Here is a 17,815-nt window from a genome sequence, read left to right as displayed (position 1 = left end):
TTTTCTTTGGCCGGCCCAAATTTTCACCCTAGCCGTGATGAATTTCACAACCTGTTTGGGGTGGTTCACGCGCTCGTGTGCAAAACAAAAAACCTTAATGAAGAACCACCAACAAAAGCCATTGATCACGGCACGGCACGATCGTCTCGTCAGGTCGTATTTTTGCCGTTGCCAAATATTAACCATGCATTCAGCGTGTGGTGGGAATATGGTTTTGGTTGCTTTACGCGTTCACTCCCCAACTTTTGGTACGATTGTATTGTTTCTGGAAACGATTCGTCGTTTTGTTATAATTATCGTTTGATTGCTCAAGATCGGTCAACGTGCAGCAACTGCTCCACCTCTCAACCGTTGTCTCCGATGATATTTTAGTGCATGCGGACCTAAATAATATTGACTTCTTTTTCTGCTAGCTTTTCTAAATAGTTTCCGCTAATGGCTTGTTAACCGTGTGCCGTTGTCTGGAAACTATTTAACATGCGAACCAGTTTATGATGATGATGATTGGATGCTCTATTCCAAGCTCCGAGGGAAAGTCTACATCAGGCGCAAAACAATACTGATGTTCTAGTGGTGACCTTCATTTTAACTGATTATTCGCTTTAGATTCTAAGTGGTTTAAGGTGGTGTTGGAGGAACCACAACAAGATTGAATGGATAAACAGCTTTTTTATGTTTTCACTTCACCCATAAAAAAGATGCAATTTGGTTTTATAAACAGCGGTAGTCTTAAATCACAAGTAAAACTGTTTCCGCTAGTACTTAGATTTGAACTGATGAATTTTAAAAGTGCAACTCTAATTGATCAATGTATTTCCATTTTAATAGGTATATTATAAAGATTAGCTTCTAAAATTATATTCAACATTTAGAAACAACACGGAATAGTTCATTAAGGCTTAGCAATGACCCTTTGATAAGCAGCAAGGTTAGAAGAAAAGAGAAAACTCTACATTCTTAAGCCGAAGCGTTTTAATTTTATCACGATTTAAACTGTTGAAATTCGATTCACTCGACACAAATGGCTTGTTCCTGGGGCTGTTATGCACGATTCTCGATACCTTGGCCATTCATATGCATGCAAGCATCTGTTTCAGATTACATAACAGTCTAAAAATGGCACAAAGTGGGACATTCTTTTCATAACTTAACTTAATATCGTAACCGGTTGACCACACCAAAGAATGCGAGTCATCTAAGCTGATAATTTGGTAGCATCACACATTTAAAAGATCACGTGATCTAATGGTAAGCGGGTATTTTCCTACAAGGTTGGATTGTGAATCAATTCGCATTCCGTAGCCTAGATCTGACGCATACTTTTAAAAAAAATATCTTAAAAGTAAGCCATGACTCGTCCAACGATTGGTCGAATATGCTAGAAGCTGTGGTTCAGCTTCTGAACTAATTGATGTACACTAAGCGGGATAGTCAGCCGTACACATGGTGTCGTACACAGATTTGTGTGAGGCAGCATTCAATTTTATCAATTTAAAGCATTAAATTGTCGTTAAACAAAACTTCATATTCATTCGACAATTAAACAACCAAACACATTAGCCGTAACTCGATGGGGTCGATGAATCCTATCGATTTGAAAAGCAGTAATCTGTATTGTATGCAACACATTTTAAAAGATCCATCGCACACAACCAGTTGCCTGCAAGCTCCCTTCAAAAACGATCAATCCGAACAAAAAAACAAAATCAAAAGACTTCAACGAGGAGTGAAACGAGAAGCATCGGAAATAATTCACCTAATGCTGTGGGTCGATTGTTTAACATTTGTCGATATGAACAGCGTGATTTTATTGTAAACTAACTAAACTTTAAAAACTGTGGTTTTTTTTTTGATTTTGTACATATAAATTAGGAATTGCAAACAGCGCCCTCTATATGTGACTAGCGGTATCGATGAGTATGACAACACGGTATTGTATAACTAAAAAATCACTCAAAAAGTTGAACATGTTAATATTTTGCACATGCACAGATACAAATATTTTTTCGTACAATTTCTCTGATCAACATGTCTTTATGAATTAACTTTTCTCATCAGCAAAACATTGTTTTTAAACAAGCAAATTGGCCAATTTACCTGTACGTGTTAAAAATTACTTCCCAGTGGTCCGGAAAGATAACCTGAAAAGAGTATCTGAAATACAATTATTTGATTACAAACGCAGTGAGCATTGCCATAAAAAATTCAGCCCAAATCACGTACTTATCGCAGCATCAACAACCGCAGCTTCTTCTGTCCACTTTCCACCGATCATGACAAACTTTAAAACTTTGCGTTTTCCCTGTTATCAGGTGCCGGTGCACTAAGCGAACGCATTTTCCTTCCACCAAACTCGCCTATTCCACGCAGTGCTAGTGCGGCTAGCATCTCGATTATTTTCGACACGGTACACGAACGCAAAGGTAAACAAAAAGCAGCTGCCGCTGGTTGCTTTCCTGCTCTCCGTGCCCGTACCATCAACGCATCTCGAAACTCGACCCCAGCGCTTAGCTGAGTTCCCGTGTCAAACAGCACGCACTGCTGTCGCCCGGGGAAAGAAGGTATGTTTTCCCTGCAAAGGCACGAACCGCCACCGCTGCGGGACTGTAAACGAAAGCAAAAACCTTCTGGCTAATGAAAAACAATCGCACCACACGGGTAGCGCAGGTATAGCGGTGAGCATAATTTTTCCTGCCCGATCGCACTCGCTCGTGGCTCGTGGCATTCTCAGCGAAGCGAAGGCTAGTCGGCTTAAGATGCTCATCGGAGAGCACACCATACAAGACTCATTCCGTGAGCGACGTTCAAACCGAACGCACGTCTTGTACCGGCGCTCGTAAGGGTGTGGAGTAGAAAGATCAACTCAAACTCACCCTCGGAAGAAGTGTGAGCGTGCGCCTGTGTGTTTGTGTGCGTGTGGTCCCTGCCCAAGACACCTGCACGGATGTCAAGCAGGAAGTGAGTGTGAAGCCTCAATAGTTCAGCGTCCCGATTAGCACAATTACGCGTATGTGTAGTGAAGAAGATCGTGATCATCGGGTTCATACCAAAGTGCATAGTGTAATACAATTTTAACACGAAAGATTTCAACGTCGTGTTAAGCGACGAACCGTCGGTCAGCAACCGAAAATTCCACACACTTTGGCCCATATTCTTTCCCTCCCCGACACGGAGAGGAAACCGGTTAGCGGGAGAAACTTCTCATCCTCCTGTCCCGTGATCGGGCTGAGTCACACGGTGCTCGGCACAGCAGCACGGCGAATTTCGCTTCATCTTCTCTCCCTTCTTGAGTGTTCCTGTCTTTCGGTTTTGGTTATTCAACGCCGGGCCAAACGGCTGTGCTGGTGACGAGCAGCGAAAGGCGAAAGGCGAAACAAAACGGTCACGCCGCCGCCGCCGCCGCCGCCGGTTTGCTGACCGCTGTAGACCGATCGGTGCGGGCCGCCGAGCGATCTTTTCGCGCAGACCAGTGGAAGTGAGTCAACGATCTTTCTAAGGGCAGCTCCGGGCTAGCGAAAACCAAACCGTGAGGAAATCTGTAACGTCCGTGTGTACATCCTGCAGACGACGCGCGTTGAGTGAAGTGGAATTGTTTAAAGAAGAAGAAGAAGAAGAAGCAGAAAACAACCCTATGCATAAGCTTATGAAATGAAAAATAGCCTCTTATAGCACAAACGAGTGATCTACCTCTCAACACAGTGGTGGTGCAATTTTTACGATCTCGTAGGGTTTCATTCGCGTGTGTTTGTGTGTGTAATTTTTGCGGTTGAATCAAAAGCGGTTGATAAGGGAGGCGTGTGATCAAGGTGAAGCAACCTCGATTGGGGTGAGTTGAGTGGCCACTGTTAGCCTAGAAGCTGCGGGTGAGTGGCACAGAAATTCATCAAAAACCCAATCAGCTTCAGACCCGCAGAATGACACAGCAGCAGGTGTACAATCGTGCGGTTCGGGCAGTGTGAAGCGATTCAATCATACAAGTGAGGTAACCTTTTGAAGAGCTAAAAAAAAGTCAAGGAAACACTGTAGCATAAAAAAACAGCTCAAAGCACTGCTTTCAACTGAGCCTAACCAGTTCCGGAAGGCGTGTGTGATTGCGATTGAATGGTGGTGTAGACCAAGATCGAGACATCCACATTCACCAGACGACGATTCCTCTAAACCGGTACTGGCTGGTTCGCTGGCAGCGCGAGCAGGAGCCGAACAAACCATGGCGGTGCATTCGTGCACTAGAATGATGCACCCGAGGGTGAAACTGGTTTCTCTGCTGGTGCTGGTGGTGCTGCTGCAGCAATGCGCCTGGGCACAGATCATCAACCGGACGCCGCACTTTATCCCGGGCAGCGGAGACATGGCCCGGTTCAGTCTGCTGGAAAACACACCGGTCGGCAGTGTGGTGTACCAGCTGCGAGGTAAGTGGTGGCGGGAAAGGCGGTGTGGGGAAGAAATTAGTCGCTTGAAAAGCCAACAGCAAACAACACGAAAATTTGCCCCTATCCCCCTGCACACACAGCCATGGGCAGACCGACATGGATGATTCAATGCGAAACCGTTTTGGCCACTCTTGATTTCGTTTAATTATGCAGCGTTGATTCCGGTTAGATATCCGGATTATTGGAACGGGTCCGGTGTGGTGGTGTTTGCTTTTCATTTACACCAACGTGTACCGTGGCAGTCGGCAAAGTTCATTTCACTTTTTTCTGTGCAATTGAAAGTCTGACGGTGTCGACGGTTGCAGAATTTCAAATGGTTACGATTGAGTCAAATTGATCGATGAAAGTAGAATGAAATTTGTCTTGAACTGTTGTAATTAGCTAGGAAAGGGAGATGAAATAGAGGGGTTTTCAAGATGAAGGCACAATTTTACAATGATTTTATATTGGTTACTTCAGAGCTGAGTTCTTAAAACCTGAGAAATAGTCTTTAATATTTAAATTATGTTTTGGGAGTCTTTAAGCCAAGTAGGATGTCACTACAATTTTCATAGTGCGAATTGAATTGGTTCTAGTTTTCCACTCGTTATGGGAAAAATCGTCTTGTGAGAAGTAAAAGACTCCTTATAATTTAACTTAAATAATTGCCTCCAAAGTCAAATACCCAAGGAATCATTATTGAAAATATCTGCTGTATTCCATTATTTTCATTCTAATTATTTCATGAACTGATATATGAAAATATTGAAAATGAATAGAGGTACAATTATGTTATTATAACCCTTTATAGAAAATGATATAGAATGTTTAAGATTAACTTTTTTACATCATAAGAAGGGTTTTAAAACAAATAAAACGCAATGCTGCTAGTAGCGATCCCAAACTCAGCTCACCAATCCTATAATTCATCGTCTTAAGCATTAGCAACCTTTTCAACCAGTCCGAATCACGCAAAACCAGCGCTGCTGATCCAGTTTGGTGCAATTTTCGATTCAACCTGTACAACTTCCCACACAACTCTGCCTCGTTGTCACCGGTCAAACGCACACGCACACACAAACAGCGAAAAGTAGACGCTTTGTTTCACTATCCAATCCCTTAAGTCCCGGCAAATAACGAGTGTTACGGTCTGGTGCAGATTCTTCACTCAACAAAACAGAAAACCAATGATACACACTATTCCTCAACAAGCGTCTGCCTTGAACTCCCCCTGCGTACTTGTCTGCTTGAGACTGAAGAAAGAGAACGGAAGTGAAATGTGTCTTCCAGAGGGTGGGATGAGAAAATTGTTTCCATTTCGTGGCGTTTCCCATGAATGCAGTTCATGGTCAGCTTGTTGGGGGCACCGGAAGCTTGCTTGTAAATTCAAAAAAGCGCGTGCGGTGTGATGGTATTGTTAAAGGGTGGGTAAGAAAAGATCACGAATGATGATCACGACTTTTTGGAGGAAACAAGAGCATTATTATAACTCCTCCAAAGTTCTCCTATTTTGCATTTCCTCGTAGCTTAATAATTGTACATACCAATACAATTTCAATGGTTTCTAATACTAAGATGCTTTCTAATGTCGGGTCTTCACTCTACTCGATAAAGCAGCTCTTACGCGATCTTGACTAACGGCAACGGAACTAATCTCAAATAACGATGACATTGTCTTACGAAAGTATAATAATAAACTTAAACTACAGTAAATTTAAGACACATTTACGATTTGAATCGTAAACAACTGCAAGCTACACTCTTACTTTATGGGAAAAACTGAAACACCTGCCTCGCTGCCTTCAACTACCTTCACATTGAAAAGGTCAACGTCATAAACGAGGTCCATTCAGTGGCATATATATAAACAAAACAACAGAGCAAATGTTGGAATGACATTTTTTTCGTGAAATGGTGGTCAACTCGACGCAACGAAATACCTCTGTCCATGCCATTCTCCTTGCCTCGTTACTCTTTCAAATTTCATTCCTGACTTGTGCCAACCCCGTTGAGTGAAAGATGTTGCAAGACAACGGCTGGATGAATTAAACACCCTGAACTAATCTATAATTTAAACATAAATCAAAAAGGAAAAAAAAAGAAAACTGCAACCAAACGGATAGTAATTGCTCCATCGATTGAAACCGGTTGAATCGATAAAGTGGAAAATGTGCCTATGGATATAAATCGGAGCTAACACAAGCTAAGCCTCCTCCTCCTCCTGCCTTCACTCCTTCAATTATGCTCTAGATCCGTTTCGATACAGCATCAGTTCCAGAGGATTTGCTCCGCTCATTAGGCCTCCCTCATCGTTTGGCATGAGAGGAATAAGGCAAACGAGTGCTTTTTGATGAGGAAACCTCCTGAACAACCGTGATAAAGGCGTTACGAGTTTTCAATTTTCCTATTTTCCCTCTCCACCGGCGTGCCGGAACGATGATGATCGCTCAGTTTCGTTCCGATAAGGTGCCACCGAAAACGAGAGGAAAATTAGTTGCATAAGTTGCGCGCTGTACACACACAACACAACACACACACACACACATAGACATAATGGCTGCATTTCATGCCAGACAGAGCATGGTAGGTTGCAGCAGTTCAGGGGGGCGGTTTCGATGCTGACGATCGAATGATGAATGATCAACTGGTTTAAAGCCTTTTGGTCGAGGGTGAAGGACTGGTTGAGTTTTGTTTTTCACACCTGCTCTTTAGCATCGTTTTTTGTAGGTTAGTGGTGTGTTTGATTAGGAAATTGCCTCGAAATCGTACATTGCCAAATCTCAGCGGCGAAACGATGTGTAATTACATCTCGCAACCGCTTCCTCCGTGCCAACACCGAACAAGAGATGGAGTTTTCTCATCTCTTGCCGCTAGTTGAAAAGGGAATGGAAAACAGAAACAGCGCACAGATGCTCCAAAGAGGAAATTAGCATTTTTCTGATTTAAAAAAAGCAAACTTACATTCGTGTATTTACTGTTTAATATTTTGGAAGGCTGCTGCACAATTTGCTAATTAAAAAGATCCACAACATTTACTTTCATTTCGTTTTATACACCGACCGATTATTGTTTTGGCTTGCCTACCGGAATGCGAAATTAGCGTTAAACGGTTCCCTTGCTGGGCTCAGTCCATTCTTGTACCGTTATTAAAATTCTTGAAGCCCATGGGTCCCTCTACCATTGCAAATTGCAACCGAACATCTATAACAACCGTTCATTTGCCAACATTTCACACACCGTTTGTTCGATTGTTCAGATGTTTCAATTTTTCGTACACTCTTTACGATCCCGCTACGATCACGGTGCGGCTTAATAACTCCGGAAGCGATGATTTGTGACCATGGGGCATCATTAGTCGGCCGGAATCAATCTGTTGGAAGATGATCCTCCCCGATCCCAAATGGGAGAAACAAAAACTCGCTACACTCAAATCAAATAACGGATCAACAGAAGAAATGAAAAAATCCGGTAGTGGGTCATATCGTGCCGAAGCAATGCAAACGAAAGTCAATGCAGGAAATTGGAAGTACAAACCGGAATATAAGCCCAGTCCTCGGTAGTGGTGATGCTGATGAATCGAAAAGCATGAGAGTTTGCATTTTTATTGCCCGCGCTCTGAAGGCTCTTTGAAGTGGTTTTTGCTTTTTTAGTTTCTAAAAACATACAGCTGAGATTATTAGCCAAGCTCGTCTTTTTACTGATAGCTAACACTAACCAACTTTCGTGAATCCGTACTGTTGATTTTATTTCTTCTTTTTCGCTCCCCAACCCGTTCGAAATGGTGCTGTAATATCTATGGCGAACCAAATCCGAAGGGCGCCTTACACACTCCTGAACACCCTTGATTGAACACCCAATCGCCCCGAAACTGTCACGAAACACAACACCCCACATACCGGCGGGAAGTAAAAAAAACGGAAACGGAGATAAACAACGAAAAAGCACACTTCACATCCCCTTCCCGCGTCAAAGTAGGTCACGTCAGAAAGCTCCAATCGACTCCCCAGCCCTCAGCACTGGGAAGAAGAGTTGATAATGAAATGGTGGTGGTGCTGCGTCTACGGCTGCTGCTGCGTCTACGGCTGCTGCTGCTGCACGGCCCTAGTCTCTGCCAACAATTTGATTGTCGCCGAGCGTCTCCAACGTCTTTCACGGCCAACAATAGCTGGGTGGCTGAAGGCCAGGGCAAGAAGTAGACGCTCGGAGCTGACACCACCCCACAGGCTTTCACTTGTTGTGAATAGCGGAGACAGAGAGCGAGAGCAGCAAACGAAGCAGGCGCGGAAGAGAAAAAGTCTATAAAGTCAGCCTCCAGTACCCCTTCTCCCCCCTGGGACATCGACGTTTTGGGAAAGAAGGAAGGAATGCGACCCTAGGCGGGAGAAATCTGTTTTGTTTCGAATCATCTGCTCCCCGGGAAACGTTAGTACGTAGTAACGTCGTTTGGGTTTTTGCCGATAGATTTTCGGGCGATTTTCGAAAGCTAATGGAAAAGTTCACCATCTCCAGTGCCCGGGCGACGACATCAGCTTCCCGCGTTGTATGGCTAATGATGCGAAGTAAAGCAGTGCCCCTGCTGTCATGCTAAGTAGGCTGTGGTGAGCTGTCAAAGTCCCTCGCTGTACAGGGGTGAGCAAATAGAATTGCTGTGAGCTTTATGTCCTAAACGCGCTTTCTACCTTTAGCCCGCCAAAATATTTTCCTTCAAACACTCCACATACACACACACACCAAGGTGGAATCGTTTCCGAACAATAATTAATCAGCAACAGTTTTGTCCGCTAGACCTTACGAAACTACCCCACCGCTGCCTGTTGCGGCTTTGCGTCATGCATCTCCATTAGCCAATTTGCGCTGCTGAACGCTGAACCAAACACCACTTCCCCAAACCAATCACTTGATGAGCCATCTTTTTAATCCGCCGTGAAGGAAACGTTGCCTTCTTCAACCCAACAAAAAAAAACGAAAGTGATCCTCCGCATGATCCTCCGCATTGGGTGAGAAAACGGTGTGTGTATCGTTTCACGCACTTACCACATCAAACGAATACTGCATGTTCAACCGCTTGCTTCATTGGCTCGTTCAATTTCTGAACAAGAAACCGGTGACCGTTTAGGTTGGGAAAAGGTTACCAACCAGCGCGCCTAGTGGTCAGCGCGTACTTGCGGCCCGCGAGCGTGATTTCGCCTTTCGCTTCAGAACCGATCGCGTGGCCTTCGAAGCTCCACTAACGCGTGCGGCGCATTCTCGTTCTCGAGTATTGAACAACAGACCCTGCTTAGGTGGCCTATTTTGCGCCCTCTCCGGTCCCCTTTTTGCGCCAAGGTAAGGTGAAGTTCACTGCTAGCCTGCGCGTTTTAGGGCAAAGGCATGGCCAAAACCATTCGCCCCAAGACTCCACCTAGCACTGCAGGTGTCACTCTAAAAGTGGTCCAGCTCACATAAGGTTTCGCTGTCGCTCTTTCCACCATGCGCCGTGCCGGTGTGGCATTTCCCGTTCAAGCATGTCATGATGGAAACCCATCCACTCTGATGTTCGGGTTGATGTGGTGGAAAATGGAAACGCTGTACAGTGTGTGCGGCCTGTTGCGACGCATCAATTCCCACGGCCCGTTTGAGGCGAGCTGGGTGGAATGAGTTGACGGAATTTCCTGCACCAGAGCTGAAGCTAATACTGAAGTGATCTCCTTCCCGTCCCGTATCAATCCCGAATCATGAAGTCTTGACAAGAAAACTACAACCATTAAATGCTTTACTTTTTATAAACAAGCTTTAAATAATGCCTTCCCTCTATCGAAGGTTAATAGAACCTACCCCAAAGAGATACTAGACGGGAGCAAAGTTGAATAAAGTATACCTTTCTGCAAGTGCATGGTAATGGAAGTCGTTGGATTGTTTGAGACAGCTAAGATACAAACAAAAAACAAACACACAAAACAATACCCACCATTAGTCACGTGCTATTGAACAAGCGTGAACAATCGAGGCAGACGATCCACTCGCATCACGTCACGTCACGTACATACTAATGCAGCTAAATGCAGGTGTTAAAAAGAGGAACATAAAAACAGTCTGCCAACAGCTACTATTTTGAATTAATGTTCTTTTTCTTAGATGATGGCAATGAAGCTTTGAGTGTATAAGTAGGGAAGTTTTAGTATTTTTCATATAAAATCTGAGCTAAAAACTAAAAAGTTGTTACCCCAATTTTACCGACTATTGTAGGCTTCAAGTACACTAAAGTGAACACTGGGCTGGGATAAAGACGTCTTGGAAATTAAATGAAACCGAAATTAAATGAATGTTTAAAAACCACCAAAAAGGTTTAGATAACGCTAGATGAAAGCACCAAAACTGTAACACTTGAAAGTAACCATTGTTTGACGCATCTCGCCAGCACCAAAGTAGCGTAAAACAAGCTTAAATAATATCACTAATCTACCATAAACGTATCAACCGTCAAGCCGTTCCGTATCATTGTATGCTCTTTGCAAACATTGTGCCATTTCTCATGCACCTCGTGTTACGTGTGGCCTACCAAACAGCAACAGCAACAACAAAAAACCGCTGAAGATCTGTCTGAAGATGCACATTAAAATTCAGCAAAGGCCATCATCACCTCGTATCGTAACGCCCCCTTTCCCCTTTAGTGTTTGCGCGCACCAACGTGAAAGAAATCTCGCAAGGAGTGTAAGAAACGAACCAACGCCACAAGCAGGTGCCTGTCGACCTAGAAGTCGACAACCGATCGATGCTCCCCAGCAGCAGTTAGTGGCTCAGAATTCTACGCACGCTTCGCTGGCAGTTTTCTCCTCCGTTTTTTGCGGCGTGACCGCTGATGTTATTCCATTGCTCTATTTTAACCCTTCTCCACTGTGTGTGTTTGTGTGACCATTTGTACAAACAGCAGTAATTTTGGGTCGTTTACGCAATTGGCACACTGGGAAGGCACGAAGCAATAAAGTAGAACCCCTTGAGATGCCGTTAACTTAGCTAAGCTTGTTATAAAATGTGTTCTAATAATGCCACGTTCCACGCCCTCTCTCTCTCTCTCTGTCTCTCGCTTGCGTACAGGTGTTGACCCCGAGGGCAGTAAGCTGCGGTTCAGTATCTCCGGACCGGTGTTTAGCGTCGATCGCGACAGTGGCGTAGTGCGGTTGCGCCAATCGCTCGACCGCGAACAGCAGGACACGGTGGAAGTCATCATCAGTCTTACCGGTGAGTTGTTACACCGTCCATATAATTGGGTCCACAATAAATGTCCGTAAACTATAATGCTTTCTTCCATCGTCTAGATGAGGGAGTTCTAGGCACGGAACCAAACACCGTCTCGCTACGGCGAGAGATCCCGATCCGCGACTACAACGACAACCCGCCCGTCTTTGTCGGCCGCCCGTACAGTGCGACGATCAGTGAAGCGACGAAACCGGGCAGCAATGTCACGGTGACGCCTGATATCGTTGCCACCGATCAGGACGAAGGAGCGAACGCGGAGCTAACGTTCAGTTGCTATCAGGACCCGGCCAAGGGTGCGGACGATATCTGCGATGTGTTCACCGTACACACGGAAAAGATCGCGCAGGGGAAATTCGGAGCGTGGATAGAGCTGCGACGGCCACTCGATTTTGAAACACGCCCCTCCTACATCCTCACCATTCAGGCGCGGGATGGTTCACCAACCAACTCGCTCCGTGCGGTTGCGTCCGTCGCTATCACCATCCTGGACGTGCAGGATCAGCCGCCGATCTTTATCAACGCCCCGTACTCGGCCACCATACCGGAGAACACGATCGAGGGTACGCGCGTGCTGACAATCAACGCGACCGACGGTGACACCGGCAGCCCGAACCCGCTCATGCTGATGCTGGAGAACGAACCGATGGGACACTTCAAGCTTAACTACATCGGTCATCCACGGTCCGGCGTGGCAGAGCTGATCACTACCGGCAAGCCGCTCGATCGTGAAGATCCCATCATCACGCAGAACGGTGGCGCTTACACGTTCTCCATCCGGGCGACGGAGCTGATCAACAACGAGCTGCCCGGTGACTCCACTACCTCGCAGATTACGATCGTGCTGACCGATGTGGATGATCATGTGCCCGAGTTTAGCCAGCCGGCGTACGAGGTTTCAATCCCAGAAAATCTCGAGCAAGACACACCCCTGCCCGGACTGGCGATCGTTGTGACGGATCGGGATCTCGGTCCCAACAGCCACTACACGCTCGCGCTGCGTAACTTGCACAACTCGGAAGGAGTGTTTGCGGTTGTGCCAACGCAGGGCGAAGGTCGCACACCGATCGTGGTGAAGGTGCTGGATTCGTCCCGCCTGGACTACGATGTGCCGAGCGAGGAGGCGAAAACGTTCCGCTTCCAGCTGGTCGCATCGGTCGATGGGGAGGAAAAATCGACCGCCAACGTGACGGTGCGGCTGCAGGACGCAAACGACAACTCGCCCACCTTCCCGCAGGCGAGCTACTCGCTGCAGGTGCGCGAAAACTCACCCCAGGGCTTTAAGATTGCGGACCTCAGCGCAACCGATCACGATGCCGGCATGTTCGGTCAGCTGGCGTACGCGGTGAAGGGCTTCGGGGCGGAGTTTTTCCGCACGCATCCCACCGAGGGAGGGCTTTACGTGGAGCGGCAGCTGGATTATGAGGAGCAGAAGAGCTATAGTTTGGCGCTGGTTGCGCGTGACGGTGGTGGGCGCGAGACGAACGCGAACGTCTTTATCGATGTGATGGATGAGAACGATAACCATCCAGCGTTTGAGGCGCTCGAGTATACGCGCACGATCCGCGAAGGTGCGACGGAATTTGAGCCTCAGTTTTTCGTGCGCGCAGTCGATGTGGATGGACCTACGCAGGGTGGTGGACGCGTGTCGTATGCGATCGAATCGGAGAACAGCATCTCGGGGCACGTGTTTACGGTCGATCGGGATAGTGGAGAGATTAAGATCACACGACCGGTCAGTTCGATGGATACGGATCGTGGGCAGTATGAGTTGCTGGTCGTTGCCACCGATCATGGTGTTCCTCCACTGAAGAATGATACGCGTGTGCTGGTGCGTGTAGGACTTTCCGGCAATCAGCGCCCGATCTTCCGCGGGCATGCAACGGCTGGGAATCGAGACATCCCTGGACCACCTTCGTACCGTGCGTCCATTCCGGAGAATGCTCCGGCAGGGTACAACGTTACCCAGGTCAGTGCTACCGATCCAGATGGGTTGGATGAGCTGTTACGATACAAGATCGTCGGTGCCAGCGATAACTTCGTAATCAACGATCTGTAAGTATGCGAGATCCCTTCGTCCGCGAAGTTTATGCTTCATGTATCTATTTTCAATTCTCTTCCACAGCACGGGCCTGATAACGGTTACTCGCGATGCTCGGCTAGACCGAGACACTAACCCGGAAAGTTACGCGATCGTAGTGAACGCGATCGATGCCGGCTTTCCCATTCCCGAGACTGCCACCACGACGGTGCACGTCAAGATCCAAGACATCAACGACAAGCCGCCCAAATTCACCCAACAGTCCTACACTGCGTACGTGTCCGAGCGTAGCGCGATCGATTCGGAGGTCCTGCGTGTCACGGCGAAGGATACGGATTTGAGTGCCAGAATTGAATACGCCCTAGTGGAACCGATCACGGCTGTCACCAAGGGTGGCATCCCGCTGCTAACGACCTCATCCTACGACTACCGGCAAGCCTTCCGCATCGATCGGGACGACGGGACGATCTTTGTGAACAGCACGCTCAACTACAACTACGCCGCAGTCATCACGCTTACTGTGCGGGCCACCGATACAGCAGCGGAGCTGTACCCCGAGCGGCAGTTCGATCAAACGGAGGTAACGCTGTACGTGCAGTCGTTCAAGGACACCAACCCACTGTTCAGGAACAAAGGCTGGTCCACGGTGCGGCCCAAGATCGAGGTGAAGGTAAAAGAGGAAGCCCCGGTTGGAAGTGTGGTGTTCCGGATCGAGGCAGACGATCCCGTCGCCGACGTACCGATCACGGACTTTGAGCTCATGATGCCGGACGTTGATGGGATTTTCGGGCTGAACGAGCGTACGGGAGAAATTATGCTACTCCAGCGGCTGGATTACGAAACGTACAACAAAACGACGATCGATTTTGTGGTGAAAGCCATCACCAGCAACCGGAAGCGTCACTCACTCGCGTACGTTAACGTGACGGTAGAGAACGTGAACGATAATGCACCGGTGTTTGAGCGGGATTCGTACCGCGTCACCGTTCTCGAGTCCGACCGGTATCCGCACGTGGTAACTACGGTTAGCGCGACTGATCAGGATGTGGTGCGCACGGAGAAGGACACACTGCTCGGCTACAACGTTATCCGGTACAGTCTGTTCGGGTCTCACTCAAACCTCTTCACGATCGACAATCAGACGGGCGAAATACGGATTGGACCCGGGCAGGTGCTGGATCGCGAGAAGCAATCAGTACTGAAGCTGATCGTGGTAGCGGAAGATGCACCAGGCCGGCCGCAGGATGCCAAGAAAGCAACCACCGAGGTAATGGTGGACGTGCTGGACGTAAACGATAATGCGCCGATCTTCGGGCAGCGATCGTACACGGCTGTAATTCCTGAGAACGTGCTGGTGGATACGTTCGTCATCGCTATTACGGCGCACGATCCGGACGAGGGACTTGGTGGAGAGGTCCGATACGATATCTTGAACGAAGGTGAAGCGAATGGTAAGTGATTGTAGGTTTATGCTCTCTCTCTCTCTGTGACCGGTGGGGTAATAGTAAATCAAAATTCTCAACCTCAGGCCTACTGCAAATCAACCCCAAAACGGGAGAAATCAAAACGAAATCAATGCTAACAGGTAAGGGCCGAGCGGAACCGTACGAGCTGGTCATCCGTGCCCAGGACAGTGGCGGTCAGCTTCCCAAGCAAAGCTCGCTGTACAACGACGTATCCTTTACGCTGTACATTGGAGATATTAGTGCGAACGATGGCATTCCCTTCTTCATTGCACCGCAGGTCGGACAAACGGCCAACGTTACTGAGGTATTCCTAATTATAAACTCTTTCTCAAATGCCCAATGCTCAGTGTGTATCTTTTCATTGTCACGCTTCCCAGAATGCAACGGTTGGTGCACCGGTCTTCCAGGTCATCGCAAGTGATCCGGACAGTCCGGCCACACCGAGCGGCACGCTACGCTATCGCATCCAATCCGACATCGAGGACGCGAAATCGTTCAACATCAACGCCAAGACGGGCCTGATCACTACGACCCGGTCGTTGGATCGGGAAATCAAATCGACGTACAACATCATCATCGAGGTGAGCGACATGGGAGAACCTCCGCAAGCCTCCACCGTGGTGCTGCGCATTAACGTGCTCGACATCGATGATCACGAGCCGCGGTTTGTGCGCGAAGTTGAAGCGCAACCGTACGAGCTGGAGGTGCTGGAGGAACAGCCCGCCGGTACGATCGTAGGCAACGTGTCCGCACTGGACGAAGATGTGGGGCCGAATGGTGCGATCAACTACATCATCATAGACGGTAACGAGCTGGGCCTGTTCAACGTTACCCGCACGGAAGATAACCAAGCGATCATACGCACCAAGAAGCCACTCGATCGGGAAACGCTGGAATCGGTCCGGCTAACGATCCGCTGCTTCAAGCTCAACACCGTACCGGATCCGCTTATGCACGAGAGTTACAATCGGCACGATAAATCGCAACTGCAGCTACTGATCCGGGTGCTAGACATTGACGATCATGCTCCGCGTTTTGAGCGCGAAAACCAAACGATCGGTATCCGGCACAACGTCCCGATCGATACACCGATCGCGAACGGCCGTGCGTTCGACGAGGACCCAACGGCCCGACCGATCGTGTACTCGATACAGAGCATCAACTTTGTGCCCCAGTTCTACCGGCGGGACAATCGGACGGAAGAGTACGGGGACGTGTTTAGCCTGAACCCGGACACGGCGGAGATACGCACGACGCGCAGTATGTCCAACTTTGTCGACGGCTACTTCCAGCTGATGGTCCGGGCGGCCAACTCCGACGAGGCGGAGCGCATCAGCGAGACGCAGATGAAGATATTCGTCATACGCGACAAATCGTTGCTGCGGTTCGTGTTCTCGCGCCCACCGACGGAGGTGAGCGGCGTGCTGGACCGGTTCACGGTCGAGATGCAGGAGCGGCTCGCGAACGCTAACCTCGAGCTGTCCGTGTTCGATGCGCAGGTGCTAAGCCAGCCGGACCACAGTCTGGACTTTAGCTCGACCAGTTCCTGCTTCCAGCTGACGCGCCACGGTTCCGCGCTTACGCCGGTCGAGATGATGCGCATTATGGATGATGCCGAGATGAAGGAAACGCTTGCGGAGGTGTACCACCGGTACTCGGTGCACAAGATCGATTCGTGTGCGGTGAGCAAGAAACCGCCGGCCACCGCACTGATCGCGTCGTCCGGTACCTGGTTAGTCATCCTGGCGGGATTGATAGGCTTTGCCGCCTTTGCCTCCACCATGACGGCTTGCTGTCTGGCGAAACGGTAAGATATGACTTTGTGTTTACAACATCAGCCCGCAAACACTAACCACGGGCATGCTTTCCCTTCTTTACAGGTACAAGAACCAGGTGCGATCAACGATCAACTCGCAGCGCATCGTTGGTTCGGACATCTACGGCAGTGCGACACCGGTACTTTACACCGAACCCATCTACGGTGCACTGTAGCCGCCAAAGGCCAAGGTGGCCAATGTTTTAAAAGTCTGTACAAACAAGTCATAAACTAGGCACTGGTTGTTTAACTTCACTCCACGCGCAAGTCATTGCGCACACTACGCGAGCTCCCTTTCTGTGCTGCAAAGCGAACACCAAACCAACCGGCACCGTACCGTTGGTCAACCGAGGGTCAAGAACATGTTTACCGCCACAACAGCAGCAGCAGCAGGGACATCCGACAAAGCTGACACTTGCCAATAGGGCAAGCTACTATTAAGGGGAATGGGGAAGGAACATATTTATTGCTACTTTTAAGAGTGAACCTTTGTTATTTGGCGTTTCGTGTACGCAAGATGGAACTGGATGAGGGAACTACGCGCTCTAATGCATCTGTGAACACTATGTGCGCAGAACGGAAACGTGCCAAACTACGCATCAACTTCCTCAGGCTCTGCTTGCTACGTGTTGTTTTTGTTAGGCAGCACACCGCCGCTGCAGCTACTGCAAGCGCGATCAAGTGTTCCGAAGGTTCCTGCGCTCGCCACCATCTACGTAACGTCCTTCGCGCGGTTCACGGCTTGCTAGGAACGTGCGTGTTAACTGCATTTGATGTATTTTGTAAATAAAGCACTAGGTAACGTTAAATTAAACTGTTGTAAAGTGAAATTATGGTGTTATTTTATTTA

At 48.1% G+C, this 17,815-nt stretch overlaps 1 protein-coding gene across 1 annotated transcript; it reads left to right on the top strand.

The window, feature by feature from the left end:
* Positions 1 to 2,662: 2,662 nt before the first annotated feature.
* LOC120950521 (cadherin EGF LAG seven-pass G-type receptor 3) lies at positions 2,663 to 17,780 on the top strand. Its single transcript, XM_040368627.2, has 7 exons — positions 2,663 to 4,409; positions 11,484 to 11,627; positions 11,705 to 13,697; positions 13,768 to 15,134; positions 15,212 to 15,453; positions 15,527 to 16,956; positions 17,030 to 17,780. The coding sequence occupies exons 1-7, from the start codon at positions 4,208 to 4,210 to the stop codon at positions 17,139 to 17,141; spliced, it is 5,490 nt and encodes a 1,829-aa protein (XP_040224561.2). The 5' UTR covers positions 2,663 to 4,207; the 3' UTR covers positions 17,142 to 17,780.
* The last annotated feature ends 35 nt before the right edge of the window (positions 17,781 to 17,815 follow it).

This window comes from Anopheles coluzzii, chromosome 2, assembly GCF_943734685.1.
Source record: "Anopheles coluzzii chromosome 2, AcolN3, whole genome shotgun sequence".
Taxonomy (NCBI): domain Eukaryota; kingdom Metazoa; phylum Arthropoda; class Insecta; order Diptera; family Culicidae; genus Anopheles; species Anopheles coluzzii.
The sequence above is the reverse complement of the archived record's forward strand: the minus strand, read 5'-3'. Positions and strand labels throughout refer to the sequence as shown.